At 33.1% G+C, this 18,150-nt stretch overlaps 1 protein-coding gene across 1 annotated transcript in view; it reads right to left on the reverse strand.

The window, feature by feature from the left end:
* Positions 1-18,150, reverse strand: part of LOC143909138 (protein O-mannosyl-transferase Tmtc2-like) — a 236,039-nt gene that overhangs the window by 22,267 nt on the left and 195,622 nt on the right. The window contains exon 8 of the mRNA XM_077427039.1: positions 415-500. Within this exon, the coding sequence (XP_077283165.1) occupies positions 415-500 (86 nt within the window). The remainder of the gene's footprint in view (positions 1-414; positions 501-18,150) is intronic.

An 18,150-nucleotide genomic window follows, 5' to 3' on the forward strand; every position in this document is an offset into this window, starting at 1 on the left:
CTAGGGGAAGGGAGGGTAATGTAGCGCAGCTATCTGAGGATAACATAACTTTTCGTTTAGCATTAATGCCCCTTTCTTCTGTCTCTCTTTTTGTTTCTGTTTATCTCGCTGTCACTTCTACCGCCTACGGGGTCGTAGATGCTCATTACGGCGATAGTCTTAAGGATCATTTTCGACCTAAAAGAGTCTGCACAACCTTTAGATTGTTTGATTGGTTCACAATAAACCGAATAAACTTTAATTAACTTGCGACTTGCGTATTATATTACTGCTCGAGATCTTTCCCACTCTTGATGACTTAATTGGCATCGTATAGCCGTTTCAAATTCAAGTGAAAAAATTTCAACTAAAGAATTTAGGGTAAACATTTTAGAATCTAGAAGAATGTAATAAATGACAGAAGTCGATACTTACATGCCAAAGATGGTCTGAAGTGGATGGCTCTCTCGAAACTCTGAATAGCTTCTTCATATTGTCCTCTCCCCTGAAGCAGTACACCTCTGTAGACAAACAATAAATTTTTCAATCAAATGGACATTCGAAATAAATATAATATTTTTGCTAGGCTACATTTTGCGCGTTCATTTTGCATCGATGCAGCATTATTATTTACGGGGTTTTTTCCGATCCTAGCTTCAGTTTCGCAATTAAAAAGGATAAAAGCGAAAAGCCATCATATTCCCGAAGCGGACGTCGTATAAATCATGCAAAATCCAATAATCGAGAGGTCAAACAAATAAAAACGTGTGATTTATAGTGACATTACGTAAATGTAGCAAACGAATTTAACGACACACAAACGTACACGCATATAAATTACTGTATTATCCGATGGCGAAGATTTAACCCAAATAATGATTGAAAATTCATATTTAATATGTTATTACGGGTAATATAATTTCGGATGGAAAGGTAGTTGTAATAATAAACTGGAAATATTGTATTTTTATGGCATTTTCCTTTTTCTGGTATGAAGAAAGGTACCTAATTTACCTATCTTCGTTTTTATGTATCCTCGTTCCGAGACTTCGTTTGTGTCCAGCGCGTGTACGAAAGCGAAGGGCAATCTACATCCCTCGGAAAACTCAATTTTGAATCCCTTCATATCTGCGATCATAAAAACCACCCCCACCGATTGCACGCGGACCACCGGGGTAGTGCTTGGTCTGTCTGTTTCTCAATTTTCATCCTACGGGGACAACGCGAACTTTATATAGGGTTTTCTTTGCCGATATTACGTAACTTTTTTTATTCGTCTGTGTGTACGTTGTTCGTAATAAAGCAATGATATTTTTTGCGTTGCCGAGAAGGGAGATGTTATATTTGATGGTGGACGTGTCTGGAAACCTCCATAGATGGCATCCCTTTCGCTCCTCAACTTGCAGCCTGCGTTGGTCTGGATTGAGCGTTACGTGCGCTAAATTACCCGCGTATGGATTTTTCCTGCTATATGCGAGCTTTTCCCCTTTTGTTTTCGTCTGGCCCCACTCGTTTCTCTGGTCATCGTCTGAAGGCCGCTTGCTATCAAAGCTTCATTCGTATATATGTATGTTTATATGTGCCTGTATGTATGTGAATGTTATTTTTCCCCGGTTTTCCGTTTCCGGTAAAAGTGTGTTTATCCGCTGGACCGTGCCGGCGAGATTTGATTGGACAAATCGTTCACGTATCAATCAAATTTTCACGACGAAATAAACATCACCGTATCCAAATTGACATGCTATATTAGTATATTGTTTATAATATTTGAACGAATAAAATATATTTATACATATAAATAGCATAAAATAAAATTTCTTCTATTGCTTTAGCTTCTACATATATGAACAAAAATTGAATATTTCATTTATCAAACTGTTTCAATATACAACATGTATTTGAATAAAAGTTTTTCCTTTCACATATAATCCTTGCTTAAACTTGTTGCAAATTGAATGTCTCGTTAAAAGTACACAAAATACATTTATACGTGGGAAGAAGAGATCGACCTGAAGTAAAACCACAATCCGAAACCGTGATGACGTCGTATTCCAAACCACAGCATTTCATCTAGACAGTTCAGTGCAGCGTCAAATGAATGTCGCAAAGTTTAATTACAAATTAACAATATATTATATAGCTTTATTTGATTTTGAATGATCTCAAATCATTGTTGGAAATTATAAATGAACAGAAGTCGTTCAACTACAACGTGACTTTTAAAATATCTAAGACACTTTCAGCAATTGAATTCGAATACAATGGCTTGCGATTTCTCGGCGGCATCTTCTGTGCTCCGAAAGAAAAATAAAATAAACCGATTTCCCGGTCGACTTATGTCGAATCTCTGACAAAGACAGCACGTCTCAATTAAAACCGACCGGAGGAACCGTTTATGAACTGCGGAGTTGTTTAACGACTATCGACGAATTAGAGATACTGATCCAATGTTTAGATATGTTCAGAAAAAAATCAGTGAAATTATAACAAGAAATATTTCAATTGTACATATAAGAAAAATATATGATTAAATGTTATACTTTAAAGTCCAAAATTTTGAAGTCAATTGCAATTTTTCTCAATCGAGAAGTTTCATGATAGATACTGCTCGAATATGAATGAAACGAGAGTTTTAAGCAAATTTTAATGGCAATCGTTGTGCGTGAGTTTCCATTGGAAGTGTTAAATTATCGGTTAATCGGATTCGTTGATATAATATTACAGGTCTTAACAAATCTTTATCGCATTTTCGCCATCTCGTACAAAAGCCCGACTATTATGTACTACGCTCGCCGTATAAGTTCACCACGAGGGAGACTTCACATGTGTTCCAGACTATGGCAGGTTGTAGAACCAGGCGTCGAACTTAATTTGCTTTATCGTAATAGCATCTCTGAATTTGTCGCTGACGATGTGGGTGTGTGAGTGTGTTTCGCGGAAATTTCCAACTCTACAGTTAGATATTGAAGTACATATTTCTATTGAATACTACCCACTTGAGTTTGGCTGATAAATACGGTTATGGTAAAGGTATTAAACTCACAAATTAAACTTAAGTTTATAATTTTTATTTAATTTAATTTCAATAATGTTATAACGGGTTTTGCTCCTGTGCGACATCTATGATATTAAACATAGCGGGTATGATGGTTTTTGTCAATTTAATGGAGTCACCTTTTCTGTAATGAAATAAATAAATGGGCAAACTCTGATAGAATACGATCGATACGGAACCACAAATATACAAGTCTGGCTAGCAGCACTATAGATTGTACTCAGAATAAACTCTTTTCAATCGAGTTAAGCTAGAACCCAGTGACCTCTCGGTGCTTAATGCTACCACAGAGATATGCTGCTTAGCTTAATAATAGTAATCTATTATATAACCATTTTAACTCAATTTATCTCATAAATAATATGTATGTATTTTACGTATTCTGCACCGTTATTTCCCGCCTCAATCTAATTTAGTAAAAGGATAATATATGGAAATAGCCAAACTATAAATGTGCGATAAATAAACATTAACATTGACAAATATCAAATATATAATTTCGAAAGAGACTTTGTATGTATGTTTGTAAGTATTTTTGGTTGGGAACATCGAAAACAAAACAAAGTTTCTATGACGACGATTCGATATTTTTTTCTTCGATTCAAATAAATTTAATAAAAAATGAATATTTACTATTAGATTCGCCATGTTTAAGCTGTTTGTATTAAAAATACTGAGCGAAGCCGGGTAAAACAGCCCGTACCGCAGAACGAAAGTCAGTCAGTCTGAGCCCAAGCTCTTAATAAACAGTTAATTTCTATTAGTCAATCAGTTCTTCTACGCACTTCTCAAGTTCGTCGTTCCAATATCAAATTCAAGATCAATTTGTTTTCCGAATGAATATACATTAAGTGATAAGACTAATAATGTATATTTATATTAAAAATACAATATTTACAACGAGATTTAGTGTAAAATGAATCTCTTTTAATTCTCACAAACTGTATTCAACTTTAATTAAATTAAAAAAATATATGAATTGGAATTTTGACTGAATCATCATCATCTTAATCAACTTTTTAAAAGTATAAAAAAACCCGGAACGTAATAGTATGTAGGTACATAAATATAACAAATATTTAAAGACCGATTTCAAATATGTAAATAAGATAATAAGATACGCTATAAGATTTTACAAATGAACAGTATTTGTAAGTGGGAAAAAATATAGCATCGATATATTTATGTATTGGTGTTGCTTGTGTTAAAAAATAACATCATGTAAACACTCAAGTTACGTGGTTTGAAATGTTCAATAATTTATCTATCGATTATTGAAAAAACACGACACATTTACACACAAGTTTTTAATGATGATTAATTGGTATAGTTCCTAATCAATCACTATACATACTATTTATTTAACGTATTTACTCTAATTTATAATTCACATCCAATATCATCGAGAACAATCAAATGATATTTAAAGAAACATGAGAATAGAACTTACAAGAACGTTCAATCTGACGTTTAAATTATAATTTAATAACAAAACAACAGTTGTATAAATTTAATCGTCCGCTTTATAGTTCAATGCATGCAGCAATTTGGAAGTTTTGAAACAAAAACAGTATTTCAACAGATATACATAATTCCGGGTAGGTATATATGTATATATAAATTAACTAGTCGTAGTCAGATAATAACGTTTGCATATTCTCACATAAGTTCAATGGGAATAGTGCGATCTTGATTAGACACCTAAAGTACACTGACACCCCCTGTTAGCTTATTCCGAAGTTTGGGAACGAACAAGTGCAATTACTTACTCGATAGAAAATCGGCTCTTCACGTATTGGCGCAGGTAATGTTGTTCGGTTCCTAATCGGCCAAGTTTTCAAATTAAGATGTTAGATAGCAGGCAGAATTAATATCGTACGAGAAGGGGTCGGATTTAAAGGGCCACGTGCCACAATAGCCGGAATCGGTTGCATTAACCGAAACGGTTAAAGGCTCGTTTATACCAGCACAACTCAAACCGGCAACTGCACGTAAACAGCATTACGAAAAATATTATTTAGTGCCAGCATTCATATGTTCCGCAATGTATACGAAACAGCAACAACCGACACGATCTATTCATATAATATAAACAGCAGCATGGACTAGTGATAGGCATATATGCTTTTTAACAAAGTGGTCACGAGTTGGAGTCTCACTGGTTGCTGCTGGCTAGACCTTGTTTTGTGACTCCAGTTTGATTTGATTGCCAAATTATCTGATTTTCATGGAAACGGTTTAAAAAAATTGGGAGTTTCCCAATTCTTGCAATTTTCGAGTTTTCAGCATCACGAATTTCACTGATTCGTATAAAAATGCTGCATATGTATAAAAATGTCCATAAATGTCTCGCGAAATTTTACAGTATCTTGAAATTTGATGATTTATATTAAAAAAATGCTCCGAAAATGTAAGTTTATCAATGATGTATCTATGATGCTTTGTTAAAATAATTCTAAAAATTGTATATCGATGTTTGTAATTGACCAAGAAAGCACATTTGGGTTTACCTGTTAGGTCTTCCTGGTATATATCATCATCAACATCATTATTCACCATCCACTGCTAGATGAAGGCCTCTCCAACACGCTTCCAATCGTCTTTGTTTTGCGCAACTCTCATCCATCTCACCCCGCACATTTTCCTAATTTCGTCCACCCATCTTCCCTGCGGTCTTCCTTTTACCCTTTTTCATTCTCTCGGGTACCATTCAATCACTTATTTTGTCCACCTTTCGTTCATTCTCCTAGCCACGTGGCCCGCCCATTGCCATTTCTATTATATATGTATATGGATGTAAAAATAAAATATTAAGCAGCAGTATATACAACTGAAACGTATCAAAAAGAACCGGTTTTATTTGACCATTGTGGAAATATTCAAGCATGGCGGGACGTCATAGTGGCGAGTGCACCAGTTCTATCAAAAGTGTTGCCATGTGCATATGAGTATTTAAGGAAACGTCAATATTAACTCGAAAATAGTATTGAGCCGCATCATCGCGCTCCGAAATGTACATATGTACATATATGCAAGCCGATTTTGTCTTGCACTCGTCCAAAACAAAATGAACGTGCCGAAAATGAGCGGTGCTGTATAGTTTGAATAGAAGTAGTCTTTTCCGTGCACTGTTGTGCCGTGTTGCTTACGTCTAATGTTGGGTGATATAAACAGACCCTAAATAGTAAATTTTGAAACGACGGGATTTCATGATTCATCGACTGTATTCGGCGTAGAAATAAACAGTACAAATACAAAAAGTCATTTATGTGGTTTTAAAAAAAGGGAAGCCTATCATTTTTTTACGAGATTATGGAGGTTTATGTATTCTTTTTGTACGACGAACCATTGTCTTATCCTGCGGTCGTAGTTCTGCATACCAAAGTGGTTGTGATTTATTAAGAGCGTTCGCTGGCCATATAATAAGGCATGTCTACATTTTCTGTATTACGCTGGAGCTTTTCAGGCTTTGTATGAGTTTTTCCCCGTAAATTGCAATAGTTACGATAAGAATAATAATGAAAAATGTAGCTGAAGCGGCCGTTGAAGAACAACCGCCCGTATTTCAGCTGGCAATCAAATATTTACAGACCGACGCCGAAACGAGCTGAAGCCAACCCGACAAAACACTCAAAATTCATAATTTACGGGAATTTGTGTGAGTGCGGAATCCAAATTTATATATTAGATATTAAAGAAAAACTCGGTATGTATGTATGTATGTATGTATGTAATATAATAAATATCGCACGCGCAAAGCCGTATCATAGTAAGTCACTTTAATGCGTTAAGTTTTGCGTCGCGTGAAAAACTTTCGATAGTAAATCAATTAAATTACGGCACACAAAGACAAATTTTCGTCCGTTTCGTTTAACGCGCAGCTAATGCGCGAGGAAAATTTGCCGTTCTGCTAAATTTGACAATATACGAATTATATTAATAACCGTTCGTCCGTAACGTGCAATAATATAATAATCGAGGAATTCCATCAAAATCACCGATGTTGAATCAATCCCTAATATGAAATTGATCACAAAAGCGAACCGCTGGAACGAAAACAAAATTATGCCGCGAAAACCGAATGGATATTTCCATGCATAATTCTTATGTCAATTTGAACTCAAATTCAAATAAAATTTTCCGAGATGAATCCAAATGAATGTCATTGATTTAACCATTATTTTGTGACGACAGAATGTGCATATTATTATATGCAGCAGAAACTTAAACCTTTTTCTTTCTAACATGTAAAAACAGAAAAATTATAAATTTGAGTGAACAAAATACTTCAATGGCCAAAACACTTCAACAATTGGGCCACGAATTTGACCTATATATTACTTTATTTAATATGTGAGTGAATTGAATACGTATGTGAGAAAGTATAATATTAAGTTTATATGAGATGAGAGTAAATCATAGTGCAAAAAGTAGCTGTTAAAACTGTTTATCTGTTAAGCCTGTGAGTTATGAACGGTCGGTAAAAAGCCAGCTGCAGCTACAGCTAACTGTCATCGCTTCAATCTGACACAAGATTCCGATGCAATTTATAATGATTTCTTTGATGACTAAACTCCTCTAGATTCATGTCAGATACATTAGCTTACTTAATGTTAGCTAATGTATCATGCTAATGTTAACTAACCCCCCTATTATTATTAGAATTTTATTTCACATTTATAATTGTGATAAATGAGAGTAGATGGCCAATTTGATAGGAACCGTTTCAACAATGAAATCAGATAATTTGGCAAACTCTGATAGGAAATGATTGACTTGGAGTCACAAACATATATCTAAAGTCTAACCAGTAACACTGAATCAGGGCTTGACCCCGCGACCTCTCAGTTGTTAGAATCATACGCTAACCACCGAGTTATGTTCCTGGTTGTTTCATGAAAAACTTAAATGTTTCGAAATTTTAATTATTTTGCAAAGTTTATTATTATATTTAAGTTTAAGTTTGGACCATTGTGACATTACAGGAGTACCTAATGCGCCCCAATGGTCGAAAAAGTTTGTTTGAACGTATTAAATATATGTCCAAATAACTTATTGCACGGAAAACGAAACGGAACACGAAAAAATCCATAATTACATATATGTACGTATGTATATGCACTTTATAAGCTATCAAAAATTCGATGCAAATATCAATGTTGAGACATAGGCAGCTTTTGCGGTTTCGATATAAAAAAAATAAAACAGGCGCGTGGCGTGCGGTGAAGATCTTGCAGTTTTCAACCATAAATATCTCTAGACTTTGCGGGGATTAAGGCCAAATAAAATTAAGCCCAACGCTTGGCAGAGGCTCGGTATCTGTGGCCCACCCTCGCATGCGACTAAGCCAAGTTACGAGTTCGCAGACCAGCGTGGCTTGTTTGTACATTATTCACGTTACGCCACCGAAACATGTGTTAGTTTCATATACTATACGTATGTACATATGTATGAGCATCTACACGAAAAAGCTAGATTTCCACCCCTTCTCGTTTTCGCGGAGGAAAAGTGCCATTTTCGAAATTGAAGCCTCCGTAAAATAAAAATATTCATTGGTGGTCTTACTGTTCTGATGGGCATCTCTACGTACAACAATGCACGCCCACGGTACTTTTATGCTAACAGTTTTATTGGCCTATAACTATGCGTGTCGTTATGAACGATACGTTGGAATTTCAGACTTTATCGTAAAAATTTAATATCTTGTTCGCATCAAGATTTTATTAAATTATTTCTCGTACGCTAAAGAATGTCGTTCATGTACAAGAAAACAATCTACATATATTCAAAAATATAATTTAAAATTTATATTATATTATTTAGCTTTGACTGAATGTGACTACATATTATATATTTATTATAATTACATAAACATATACATACATATATTAAATATTCATAATCTGTGACTAAAAAATTTATAAATTTAAGCTTATTAGTTTCACTCAGTTAGTTAGATGAAAATCCTGACTGAGGTTTCTGTCTGGGTTAACCCGAGACAGGAATTCTCGGAAACTAACGAAATTTTTGATGTGCCATGTTACGGGAATTCTCATCTTGAATACTGGAAAAAATATTCCAATCAAAACGTTATTTAAATGGTTGAATAAATGCAAATGTATACCCTACTATGAAACTATTATGAATCGAATGTATTTTTCTTGTTTTGTCAATTTTGTACTGAAGGAAATTTTTTTAGATTCTGACGAAGATGAGACAACTGTGTGTTTACCAATGCAAGAATTAATTAAATTTCACATATTTTTTTGATTAAATAAGGAATTATTAAAGAAAAATACAAAATAACGTAAATAAAAATAACCTCAACTTTAAAATAGAAATGAAAATATATTGCCGACAGGACAAAAAACAAACAGTTAAAAAAAGTTTTGGACCCTTTTAATTATAAAACCAACTTCAACCAAAACTGAAATAGTTTTTTTGAAATTGCTAGAAATATTTCTTCTAAATCTAGAAATAGGCTTACAGATTATCATTTAAATATTTAAGTATTCTTAAGAAACTATTTCAAATAAATTTATTTTTATTATTTTTTTCCAGTGTGTACTCGTTTTAAATAAATAAATTTTATATTAAAAAAAAGAAAATTGAACTGGCAAAAAAATATTTATACATCATACATATCTCCCGAAATCGATCCCGAACTTGTCCCTTGTCTTGGGAATTGTAAAATCCCGGAAATCAGAAACCACAAATTCTAGACTATCCGACATTTGTGAGCTGATTTTGAACCACCTCCACATACACCTTCACAGATATATATATATATATATATATATATATATATATATATATATATATATATATATATATATATATATATATATATATATATATTTATTTATTTATTTTTTTTATTTTACATATATACCAGGAAGGCCTTACAGGTAAATCCCAATGCGCCTTCCTGGCCAATTACAAATTACAATTACAATTAAAAATGCAGCATTTTTTATTACAAGTCGTTGAATTACGAGACACTGAAAAACTCGCAAATTAACGAGACATCTATGAATTGTACATAAATTTTATTGTACATTAATCATACATCAAATAGTGGTGACATAGTAGGTAGGAAGAATTTTTAGCCAATTTTTTTTCCGGGAACCGTTTCAACAATGAAATCAGAGAAAATTGGCAAACTCTGATAGGAAACGATCAACCTGGAGTCACAAATCCAGGTCTGACCAACAGCATACTCTGAAAAATACATTTTCATTCGAGGCCCGGGCCAGGTATCGAACCCCGGCGCCTCTCAACGCTAAGCAGAAGCTTAACGATCGAGCTATGCTGCTGGCATATATATATATATATATATATATATATATATATATATATATATATATATATATATATATATATATATATTTGACATAAAAGCGTTAACTGTCACTAAAGTAATCAAATATCAATGTAATAATTAACGAAATCGTTAAAATTTCATCAGAATCAACTGTCCGACAACGACTCACTGAATTGACGACTGACATGAAAAAAATCATGACACACAATCGCATCTTCAAATTTTACATGGTTAAACATTTATAACACTCATATGTATGTACATATATGTAAGATTTTCAAATACCTTTTCACTTTTTAACATAGAGGAATTTAATCATTGAAAATTACATTAAAATCATCTGTCAGATCGACGTTATGACTGATACGTTATGACGACGTGATACCCCACCGGTTGAACAATTGAACAGTTATTTTATCCATACATTTCATATAAACTTTGTCATATAAATTTTGCAATGTCGGGCATGAGGAGAAAAAATATAAAGGATAAATAATATTGTTGCTTTAGCTCGAAGTTGCGATTCCACTTTGTTCACCCACATGTCGGTGTATATCAACAATATACGTTGTATGAATTTCAGTAGCTTAAATGTCAAGCGGTAAGATTAAAAGTCATGAAAGTAAAAATGAAAAAGTCGCTGAATATGAAGAGCGGTAAATCGTTATGAAAAAAGAATGCTGAAAAATATAGGGGGAAAGGAAGTGTGTGAAAAACAGAGGGCAGTCGCAGGATGGAACGGGGAGGCGATTTGTCTCTAATCCGAGGAAATCCAATTCCTTGGCAACGAGTGTCAGAGCCTGGGCCATTCTCTCCCGGGTCACACCGTAATGATGTGTCAGGAACACGACTACGATCGCGCGTCCCTCTCATTCGCACTGGAAAGCCGCAACGTCGTGCAAGCGAGACGACAACAAAAATGGATTTATTATTTACTTGTTCTCACAGGCACAATAGTTTTCGCACAATGCCACCAACCTCCCGTCGGCATCTCGAACAGATATATTGCGTCAATCTGACGCACAGACACCGATATCCGGAAATATTGGACAAACGCTGATTGGACGAGTCATATACGAGTATGTATTACAGAAAGTTTGACCGGAAGACATCGGCAGAAGAAGTCCGATTCTCTGCGACTGAAATTGTCTTCGGTTAACGCTTAGTTACCGTTCAATTTCCCAAGCTGAAAAATAATCAACCAAACCGTCTTCCAATAAGCATGGCGGGCACGAACCGGAACGTGTACCGTTACTCTAGCAACATCGAAACGTAGAATGAGGATCGGCAGTTTAATTAAAGGCAGACGGAGGGGGTTGGTTAACGCAGAAGAGACCATCTGTCTTATTAATTTAACGCCTTCTAATTGGAACGCATAAATCTATTTGTTACGCTATATTCAATATCCTTCGGAAACGATCTTGCCGCGTTTGCTTTACGAGAAAATCCGATAAAATCTCGCAATATGTATCGCATAATACGCACGGAAAATCTGGACTACATAATCGAACGAAACTCTGACAAACTATTGTAATATAATATTAGGCACGGCTTTGAGCTGACAACCCACTCTTCAATAAGTTGTTCGAGTCGGAATTGCATATAATTTAAATTTGTATTGAAAATTTACTTCGTCGCTTAATAAGTTACACAGTCAACTAACATTTCTATTCAAAACTTTCTAGACGTCTTCCGAGCTTTCTTCATTAAGCCTCGCGACCCAAGTTTTGAATTACTACGGATACACCGCAAACGAACAATCACGCAAATTATTAAAATTTAACCCTTAGCAAACATTACACCTTAAAATCATTCATCATAAATACATTCCTACCATAGGTGATCTGACAGGTTGTCCAAAGACGACGCCTATGGTCTAATTTTTGTACATAAGTACTAAACACTACAATACAAGTCATCTTAATTTGATATACGATAAATTTTTCGAAAAACAAATTTCACATATTTATGTACAATGTGGGTAACCATATTTTATTTAACCCTAGTACGGATACTACAATTTTCTAACACGGTGAGTCCGTCGGACCTAACTTGCATATATATCGGTCGGATTTTTAAATATTTTTATTATTTATTATGGTTTTATATGAAGGGTGATTGATTATAAAAGTAATAATACAATTTTTTTTATTAAATATAATATATTTTGATCAAAAATAATAAATGGCACTTTGGAAAAGATAAGTACGTTAGTGGACTTAGTTCTATATTATACGGATATTATTTTGATTAAAAATAAAAATAATTTATTTACATCAATTAAAATAACGTTTTACGTTAGAACAGTGATAATCAATAGGCGGGGCTCGCTGGTGTCATGCCGTCTTTTGGTGGTAAAATTGTATACTTAAAATAACTAAATTTTATATTATTATCGGTTTTTCGATGAAAAATTGTTGAAAAAGACATTCAAATACTCATTCTGATTCATAATTACATAGATGAATGGAATGAATTAATGATCGAATATAAGGTTATCTTTTGATATAAAATATTATCTAATGTTAATTTTATCCCAAATATCTGAAACAGAAATAATTTTGTATTTTTTCCCCATTTATATTTACTATTTTTATCATTGAATGAAATTAAATACATAAGAATTTTTAATAATAAAATGAATAATTCAATAGTAAATTGCCCAATAGACTCTTGTATCCGGTTGAGTTGAATTTGTTTTATATATTTTTTGACGAACATATAAGCTTTAAGCTCTTTTTATTACAATAAATAAATAAAATAATTAGTGGAGTGAGTAGTGGAAGGATAACAACCTATTTTTTCTAAAACTGAATTATTTAAATTTTATGAGGGGAGTGGATCCGTCGGACTTTATCCGGATAAGGGTTAAATATTATATTAAAAAATTCAATATGCGACGAATTTGCGAGTATCTGAATGGCAGGAAATGCTGAATTTATTGAATCCGGCACAACAATTAAGTTAGATAAATTGGCAAATTCTATTTGATTCTGGCCGGAATTTAAACCTACGACCTTCTCTACTGGTAAATAGTGATTGAAACATTGAGATATGTTGTGACTATAATGCAAACGATAACCAATATGCCATTTGAATATTCCATTTGCATAGATTTGTATGTATAGTTATCAATTTCATTACGATCGTGAAGGTAAATAGTTTCAAATACAAAATTTGAAGGTATTATTTTATTTTGTATTTGAAGGAAGTATTTTATATTTAATTTAGGTTCACTATTCGATAAAAAATAAGCCTATCAAGTATTGAACTACACTGCAATAAATGTTTTGAAAAATTGTAAAACCGCACATAAGGCGATATAAAAAATAAGTGTTCGAATGCTATCCAGGATTGTATAAAAATGTATAAGGAAGACTACAAACATGATGAGCTGAAGAAGTTAAATGGATCTATGTATGTAAATTAATCAGATATAAACGAATGTGAAACGTGCTATAGAATCATTTTTCTAGCATTGAATGGCGAATGATCATTGTGATATCAATAAAATAATATTCGTAGCTGTATTAAAGAAGTATGACAAAGGGGTATGTTGTATTGATGAGAGTAAATAGATTTGAATCCCCAAATGGGCAGGTCACGTAGTTAGAAAAACGGTCGAAATGGACGAAAGAAGTTCTCGAATGGTACCCGAGAGAATGTAAACGGAAAGCCACAGGGGAGATGGATAAGTGAAATCAGAAAAAAGTGTGTTGAGATGGATGAGAGTTAGAGAGGCCTTAATACAGCAGAGGATGGCGAACGGCTGTGAATGATGATGATGATGATCAGCGAAACACCGATTGAAGACTTATAATATATTATGTATATAAATATATGTAAAATAAATGTAGTAATATATGTATAAATATATTAGAAGTATGTAATATACATATGTAGGTATGTACGTATATTTCAAATAAAACTATTTACATTTGCGGCTGTATTAAAATGAGGTAGAACTTGCTGGCTTAGTCCGTTGGATTGGATGCAAATTAAATCTCACTCCGACTGAAATATATTATTATACATATATTTTTGTAACTGCCAATTTAAATTTATGGTGCACTTGAATTGCTAGTATTACTTTAATAAGGCGTATTTTAGCACTCGATACAAATAACTGGTTGAACCTTTTCGATACTGATATCAGATATATTGTATTTCGAAACGTTGACCTAAATGAAAAGTATTAATGATAAGGCAGGTTGCGGGCGCGGTTTCCATTTTCCTTTGTTCAGCCATGTGGCTAACCACACCGTAATTTTGTAACATTATTTATGTCGTAAATACATGTGGAAATGGCTCATAGGCAATTATTTGCCGACAATCGTTCTTTTTTTTCAATATGTACTCGTACATATAATGTATACTCGTATACGTCTGCAATTATTATTCTTTCGAATACGCCAGTCGTATAAATATATATGGTTGAAATATGTTAAAGATTTTTGTAAAATTTTTCAATTAAGTTTTTATTGAAATAATGGCATTAATGTTAACGCAAGAAGTGCGGTTTCGTTAGGTTGACATGTGTAGGCGTATGTTACGCGGTAACGTTATAATTACGTTACTTTAAAATTTGAACGAATGAAAGGAAATGTCGCTCAAAAAATAAATTGTCGGAAAAGCGACAATCAAGTTAATAATTTCCAAAAAAAAATTCATTTAACGTTTGCGTGGCACAAAGTCTATCTGCTCAGCGTCAAATACTCTTCACGCAATAAATCGCTACGTTTCACATAACATTTAAAAATTAGTTTTTAAACGACAATCATCATTCAATTCGTGCGGTTAAATAATTTACTTAGATGTTAAAGAAAAGCTTATTATATTTTATAATACAACCAAAAAAAAATAGCGTAAGATATGAGGGAAATTTTTCAACAAATGTAAAACGGAGTTGATAAACTATTTTGTTGAATATGAATATATTTTTGTAATAGTTAAGTGGAAAATCATTTCGATTTCTAGGACAAATTAAATCGAAAATAAAATTATAAAATAAAATAAATGAAACAATTTTAAGGTTTGTTTAAATTGTATCAATCTCAAATCGCTATTTGTTATATCGGTTGATGATTTATGGTAAAATTTATGTAAAAAAACCAATAAAAGGTTTTTAAAAATAATAACAAATAAATAAAAGGTCAATGTTAATATACATTCGTACATATATGTAGATAAATATGGATTGAAATAACTTTTTCAATTACTTGTCGATTTGCATGAACCGAATTGTAAATTGAAATCTTATAAACATACATACATATATTATATTTAAAGAATATAGTAATACGTTTTTATTGAAAAAAACCTCAAATCGCTGATATGTATGATTTTAAAAATTAGTCAATCTAAATTTCTTTGTATTTTAAAACCTATTTATATTAATTATGTATTTAAACACATATGTATTATATATGTTACGGAGAACCTGTATTTTCTAGTTTAATTATATTTTCACTAAATAAGTTGATGAAAGCATATGACACAAACCAGGATATCGTAAACATGTTGTCAACTTGAGTTCAGTATCATAACAAATCCAATTAAAAGAAAGGACTGAGGATTGTAAAATTTATGGAAAATAGGGCATTCCATTCAGAAATTAAACGGTCCCCAAATGAAGCTGTATTTGGATAAACTGCAAAAGTGGGTCAACATCATCAAATTTTGCCTTCTGATGTAATTAAACATTTACCCACTGAAGACGATATCGACAAACTAGTGTTGGAGTTAGAAGAAGAAGAAATAACATTAATAGAAGCTAATGTAAAGTATTCGGAATATGAATTCCCTAAATCACCAGTGAAAGTATATATACTTTCACTGTATGAAATCAATGTAGCATATACGTAATTTGTTTGACAGTACTTATTTGTAAGAGTATTTGAACACGTATATACAACTTTTTTAAGCGTGAAAAATGAAACTGTATATGCAGAGAGCCAATTCAAAGTTTTAATTTGGAGTTTGCATTTACACCAACCATTCCATTGTGGGGTCAAAAAAAGTTTAACTCCATTTCAAAGTACATATACATACTAGCTTTCGTACGTTGGCGTGACGATACAGACGCGTGCACGTAGCAGACAAATCAGATCGTAGGCGTACAGCAACGAAAAAAGAAATAAAAATACACGATTTGGCTTAAAAATAGAGAGGCGTGAAATGAATAGACGTTTCGATGGGGAAACGGGTCGACTCAACAGCCAATAAAGTGAGTTTCAGCCACCCTCCATAGAACGGGCGATCAGATCGCGAGAATGTCGGTGTGAATACTTAATCGGTGTATCTGTAATGTCTCTTCGGCATGCCAACCCGTTTACCAAAGTGGTTTCTATTAGGGGATCGACGACTATACAACGAGAGACTTTAGTTTTTCCATCTGCCCCCACCCCCACCCCCTTCTTCTATAATTCCAGCTCCCCGTTGCTTCGAATGTGCGATGGCTTCTGAAGAACTGTACGATAAGACGAAATTGCCTTTATCACACTGGTTCGTAAGTCGGAAAGCACGCGATTGTCGGTTAACAGTTATTCGTTTGAGTTTCAAATTTGGACGTTGTTGGGGCGATAATTAAAAAAAAAAACGACGGGTAAAATTTAAAATGTCTTTTATCATTTGTGTTATCTAAGTCTGTAATACAAAAAAAAGTAAAAAAAAATATATATGTATACATATATACATATATAAATTTGAATTTCTATTGGTGCCCAAAACCGCGTAAAATGGCAAAGTTTCAAGCCAATCGGAAGAATGTAGGAAGAGTGTCAGACCAATAGGCGAAATGAAACTAAGAATAGCCTTGTAAAAATAAACAACAACTTAAAGTTTTTGGCCATATAAGAAGGAAATTATTTAATGACTCCATTAATAATCCATTTGTATTCATTATGTCAAAACATTTTAAATTATGTATAGATAATTTGCATCGTCTTATGGTAATTTAATTTTTCAACACGATAATCCTGCAACTTTAGTAGTACACAAATTTCTTAATGCCCCTATATATGTATGTATGTACGATGTATCGTTACACGTCGCAAATATCAACGTGTCTGTCTCGATACATGTGTCTAATATCAAGTGGAATTGTCGTCTATTGTCGAATATCGATAATTGATACAAATTTCAGATACATGTGTAGACATTTATATCGATGCATATATCGTTAAGTAAGTAGGTTATTTACATTGAAACTTTAGTATTAAAAATCTTAATTTCAGCCATGAAAAAGTATGTTTATAAATTTAATAATCCGGATCATGAATGTGGATTGAAAACATTTTTCAAATCTTATGTTTAATGTACGTATGTACATATAGTTTGAATAGTCAGTCATATCATTCGAGGTTGAAAGAGTTTGAAATTACTTGAAATTCGAAGGGACTTTGTTAACATCGTTAATTATATCAAATCCCTTTAGATCTTAACGGCTCCGTTTTATGTTTATGTCTCTCCAGCTTCTGTTAGGTTTAGTCTTGACGTGAGGTCAAAATCACTAGCCTCCACTTACATCCCTTATCCCTATTAATATAAATAAAATAGACCGACCCTCATTGCCTCGGCATGGGAAATTGGCCGCAGACTGCGGATCCGATGAATTTTTTATCAGCGTACAAAATTTACTCGCATACAACGCTTATAAAGCGAAAATTTTATTTTTCCCGTATTATTTTAGATGCGATTTTCTATCGCTATAGTGCACAATTTTCTCCAAAATATACGTACATATATAAATTCAGAGCGTAGCTCACTGGTTAAATCAATTTTTACCAGTTGA

The sequence above is a fragment of the Arctopsyche grandis genome, chromosome 3 (genome assembly GCF_051622035.1).
Source record: "Arctopsyche grandis isolate Sample6627 chromosome 3, ASM5162203v2, whole genome shotgun sequence".
Classification (NCBI taxonomy): domain Eukaryota; kingdom Metazoa; phylum Arthropoda; class Insecta; order Trichoptera; family Hydropsychidae; genus Arctopsyche; species Arctopsyche grandis.